The sequence below is a fragment of the Xyrauchen texanus genome, chromosome 6, assembly GCF_025860055.1.
Source record: "Xyrauchen texanus isolate HMW12.3.18 chromosome 6, RBS_HiC_50CHRs, whole genome shotgun sequence".
NCBI classification, from domain to species: Eukaryota; Metazoa; Chordata; class Actinopteri; order Cypriniformes; family Catostomidae; genus Xyrauchen; species Xyrauchen texanus.
In genome coordinates, this window is record NC_068281.1 from 2,464,156 (window position 1) to 2,470,173 (window position 6,018).

At 37.2% G+C, this 6,018-nt stretch overlaps 1 protein-coding gene across 2 annotated transcripts in view; it reads right to left on the bottom strand.

Annotated features, from left to right (window-relative positions):
• Positions 1–741: 741 nt before the first annotated feature.
• LOC127645815 (tropomyosin alpha-4 chain-like) overlaps positions 742–6,018 on the bottom strand; it is a 19,933-nt gene continuing 14,656 nt past the window's right edge. For both annotated transcript variants that reach the window (XM_052129499.1, XM_052129498.1), the window contains 4 exons: positions 5,720–5,795; positions 4,799–4,861; positions 4,623–4,692; positions 742–2,385 (listed from right to left, as the gene is read on the bottom strand). In XM_052129499.1, coding sequence (XP_051985459.1) covers positions 2,303–2,385; positions 4,623–4,692; positions 4,799–4,861; positions 5,720–5,795 — 292 coding nt within the window. In that variant the 3' untranslated portion in view covers positions 742–2,302. The remainder of the gene's footprint in view (positions 2,386–4,622; positions 4,693–4,798; positions 4,862–5,719; positions 5,796–6,018) is intronic.

Sequence of the window (6,018 nt, forward strand, 5' to 3'; positions counted from 1 at the left end):
ATTTGAAGAAAAACGAGAAAAAAAGATGATCAGAACGTCTCTATCAATTTGACAAAAAGTACAGGCATTTTCTTCAAAATTAAACCGTTGTCTTAAAAATTCACTTGACGGGTATACCCCATTGAATATTTTAAAATGAGTTTCCTTAAACAATCAACTTTATATACCTGAGATCCACCTGCATACCTGTGCTCAGCCATGATGTTTGATCCGTGTCTCAAGCTAATGACGTAACTTCCAGAGAGGCATCACTGAGCCCGTTGTACACGCCCCAATCCCCTGACTCCACCCCCACGTCAAAACAGTGCCATAAAGTGAAACGCAGAGAAAAGTGAAGCGCAAAGGCAAAACGGTATCACGAGCTCACACGTGATGGAAATGCAGATTAAAAGGAGCATTGCAAAATAATTAGTAGGCATTGCAAAGAAAAAGATGTGTGGCAAAATCATTGCTGCCTAAAAATCTGTTGCAGAGATAAAAAAGGATAAAAGATCTTTAGATTATTTTACAACAGTCATTGATTTTTGCAATTAATTACATCTTGATTTTTGCTATATTTTATTTATATTTTGCAATTCTTTATTTTTGTTTGCAAAACTTTCTTTTTTTCTCTCGATACTTTATTTTACGTTTGTGATACTTAATTTTTGTTTTAAAAATTTTTTTGTTTGTTTGCTCAATACTTTTTTTGTTTTGCAAAACTTTATATTTTTGCAAATATATGTGGCATGGAATTGATTCTATAATAATGGCATTTCTTCGACATGTGATAGCAGTTAACATCGCAATTAGCATCACAGAGCTCATAGCTCCAGGTTCTTGTGTCGTATCTTAATTCCTAATATTACGTTTAATGTAATTCTCATGAATGTGTACATTTGTAAAAAACAACAACAGTGAAAATAGACTTTGCAGGCACCAGGGATAGAAAAGGTTTTAATTGACGAATTAATAGATTTATGTGTGGAAAATAACATCCTTATGTTCTAATACATAGGCTAATACCCGTTCAACTACATATTGTTTTTCATAAATGCTCAAGCATTTTCCAAACCTCACTTATAGTGTACACAAGCACACAGACAAATGTGAGATGCCAATTTATTTATTTACTGACCCTTTGTTGTTGTGCTCTTGCAATACTAACTTAGTTACAACGTACATCCCTCATGTTCCTACAAAATAAATAAACAAAACAGCATTTACTTTTGATGTAAACAGCATTAAAAGAATACAAAATGTATATAGTTATTAAAAAGGGACATATTCTTATTTCTTACACGCAATAATGGTAAATAAACATCAATTATTAACCTAATACCAAAAACATAGAACACTGTAATAAAACCAAAGGGATTTTCTGGGTTATATACAACTTAAAGGGACAGTTCACAGAAAAATAAACATTCTCTCATTATTTACTCACCCTCATGCCATCCCAGATGTGTATGACTTTATTTAATCTGCTGAACACAAATTAAGATTTTTAGAAGAATATTTCAGCTCTGTAGGTCCATACAATGCCACTGAATGGTGGCCAGAACTTTGAAGCTCCAAAAAGGACATAAAGGCAGCATAAAAGTAATCCATACGACTCTTATGAAGCAATATGATAGGTGTGGGTGAGAAACAGATACAAATTTAAGTTCATTTTTAATATTAATTCTCATCTCTGCCCAGTAGGTGGCGATATGTACAAAAAATGGGAATCACCAAAAACAAAAGAAGAAAGTGAAAGTGGAGATTTATTATATAAAAAAAGGACTAAAATATTGATCTGTTCTCTCTCTCTCTCTCTCTCTCTATCTCTCACACACACACAAATACACACACCTATCATATTCTCTCAGAAGACATGGATTAAACCACTGGAGTCTTATGGATCACTTTTATGCTGCATTTATGTCCTTTTTGGAGCTTCAAATTTCTAGTCACCATTCACTTGCATTATATGGACCTACAGAGCTGAGATATTCTTCTAAAAATCTGCATGAGGGTGAGTAAATGATGAGATCATTTTAATTTTAAGTGAACTATCTCTTTAAACTTGTGCCACAGATGCTGTCGATAGTGATCAACTTGTATTTAACCCATAACATTCCTGTATACTGGAAAAAAGATGTCATGTGACTTTATTTAACTAACATAGGTGCATTAAGAAATCACTAGGAACTTAAGAACCAAAATATGGAACGTAATAGTTAACATACAACACAAAAACACCTGACATATAAACATAAAAACGGTTTGGAGTGATTGGCGACCAGAAACGTTCTTTTTTCGGATTCCTCCTCTTGCACGTTCACAAGCTGTTGAGCTCTTGAAGTGTTTGATCCAGAACTTCATTCATCTCCAGATTCTGCTGTTTTGCCTGAGCGTGACACTCTGAAAGAAACCAGCACCATGATTTTCAAACATATGTCAGACATGTGAAGGTTTGACAGATGGTCTTCACTAATGGCCTTGTATTTCAGCTTCTGAGTATAGAGTTCATCTTGAGGTCAAAGGTCAAAAGCAGAGGAGTTTAGGCCAATGATGATGCATGGAGGAAACAGGAAATAGTAGAGAGACAATGATCGGAGAGAATGAGTTCAAAAGGACAGAGGCCAGATGAGAGAAGAAGATACATTTTATATGAAAGTAAAAAGGCGGAGAGTACACGCTCATGCATTTTTATAATATTTAATTACACACTACACACACACAAACTACACACAAACTACACACACACACTACACACATACCACACACAACACACACACTACACACACACACACACACACACACACACACACACACAAACTGCAATAACACTGCACAGACACTACACACGCGCACACACAGACACACTACACGCACACTACACACACAACTCACAAACTACACAGACACACACACACACACTACACACACAACTCATAAACTACACACATACTACAGACACTACACACAGACCACACACACACACACACACACACACACACACACACACACTACACACAGACTACACAAACACACTACACACATGCTACATATACTACACACAGACTAAACACACTGCACACACACTACGCACTACACACATACTACACACACACTACACACATACTACACATTCTACACAAACACACTACACACACACTACACACATACTACACATACTACACAAACACAATACACACACACTACACACATACTACACATACTACACAAACACACTACACACACTACACACATGCTACATATACTACACACAGACTAAACACACTGCACACACACTACACACTACACACATACTACACATACTACACAAACACACTACACACACACTACACACATACTACACATACTACACAAACACACTACACACACACTACACACATACTACACATACTACACACAGACTAAACACACTGCACACACACTACACACACTACACACATACTACACATACTACACAAACACACTACACACATACTACACATACTACACACAGACTAAACACACTACACACACACTACACACACTACACACATACTACATATACTACACACAGACTAAACACACTGCACACACACTACACATACTACACAAACACACTACACACACACTACACACATACTACACATACTACACAAACACACTACACACATACTACACACAGACTAAACACACTGCACACACACTACATACATACTACACAAACTACACACAGACTACACACACCCTACACACACACACCACACAGACTACACACATTACACACAGACTACACACACTACACACACTGCACACACACACACTGCACACACACACCACACAGACTACACACACTACACACAGACTACACACACTGCACACACACACACACTGCACACACACTACACACTACACACATACTTCACACAGACTACACACACTGCACACACACTACACACTACACACATACTACACATACTACACACAGACTACACACACTGCACACACACTACACACATACTTCACACAGACTACACACACTGCACACACACTACACACTACACACATACTACACATACTACACACAGACTACACACACTACACACATACTACACACATACTTCACACACTGCACACACACTACACATACTACACACACACTACACACTACACACATACTACACACAGACTACACACACTGCACACACACTACACATACTACACACACACTACACACACACTACACACAGACTACACAAACACACTACACACAGACTACGCACACACTACACACACTACACATAGACTACACACACACACTACACACAGACTACACAAACACACCACACACACTACACACACACACAACACACAGACTACACAAACACACTACACACAGACTACACACACACACACAACACACAGACTACACAAACACACTACACACTCTACACACACACACACACACACACACACACACACACACAGCCTACTTACACACTACACACATAATACACACACAGTCACAAAGGTCAAAGGGCAAAGGTTACATTCCAATTAGTGAAATCCTCCACTGGAATTCCTAATTAATGAGGGAGTAACAGACAGAATCACAGCTGGAGAACAGACGGAGGGATTCTTACCTTCCAGGTCATCGATGGTCTTTTCCAGATTTGCCACCTTTCTTTCTGCAAAGTCGGCACGTGTCTCCGCCTGCAGGGCGACACCGAGAGACATATAGTGAGAAAGATTTAGAAAAAAGAAGGAATGAGAAAAGTGTGATGATCAACATCTGAGTCATTTATCTAAAGCTGCACACCTCTTTCAACTTTTCAGAGAGAACTTTGATTTCATCTTCATTTCTGTCCTCTTTCTCGCAGTACTACAGACAGAAAACAAAGAAAATGTTATTAAACATCTGAATGCCAAATATGAGAAATATTTTTTATTTGACAAATTTTGATTTCTTTCTCAAATTGTTCTGAAAACAGAAAATTTTTCTGAAAAAAGAAATTTTATTATTATTATTATTGTGCTAAAACATGCTAAAAACATGCTAGCATCACGCTAACATGTGCTAACATCATGCTAACACTGCTAAGCATCGCCTAGCGAAGTGCTAAACCATGCTAAAAACGTGCTAGCAACATGCAAACACATGCTAGCATCGCCTAGTGAAGTGTTATAACATGCTAAAAACGTGCTAGCATCATGTTAACACATGCTAGCATCGCCTAGCGAAGTGCTAAAACATGCTAAAAACGCGCTAACATCATGTTAACACACGTTAGCATCGCCTAACTAAGTGCTAAAACATGCTAAAAACGTGCTAGTATCATGCTAACACATGCTAGCATCACCTAGTGAAGTGTTTAAACATTCTAAAAACGTGCTAGCATCATGCTAACACATGCTAGCATCACCTAGTGAAGTGTTTAAACATTCTAAAATGTGCTAGCATCATGCTAACACATGCTAGCATCACCTAGTGAATTGTTTAAACATTCTAAAAACGTGCTAGCATCATGTTAACACAAACATAACACCTACATGTTACCATCATGAAAAACACATGCTAGCAACATTCTATGACCATTATTTTATTGCTTCGCAAGAAGTTAGAAAATGCTATTTGATGAGTTTTAACACGGCAAGCACCACTCACATTTTTTTCAGGAAATGTACCTATCTAGTTATTATTATTATTATTGTGTGGGTCACTGGAGGGCAGCTGACTTACCTTCTCTGTTTGGGCTTCTAAAGATTTGAGGTTATTAGTTAAATTTTTCAGTTCCTCTTCCAGATCTCCGCCTTTACTGAAAAATGTAATATTATAAATAAATCCAGTGCATTCATAATTCATGTGAATTATATATTGAATTATATATTCTGTATAAGTATTCAGACCCCTTCATTTGTACACATTTTGTTATGTTGCAGCCTTATGCTAAAATGCTTAAAATATTATTATTATTTTTTCACATGAATCTACACTCCACACCCCATAATGACAAAGCAAAAACCAGATGTTTGATAACT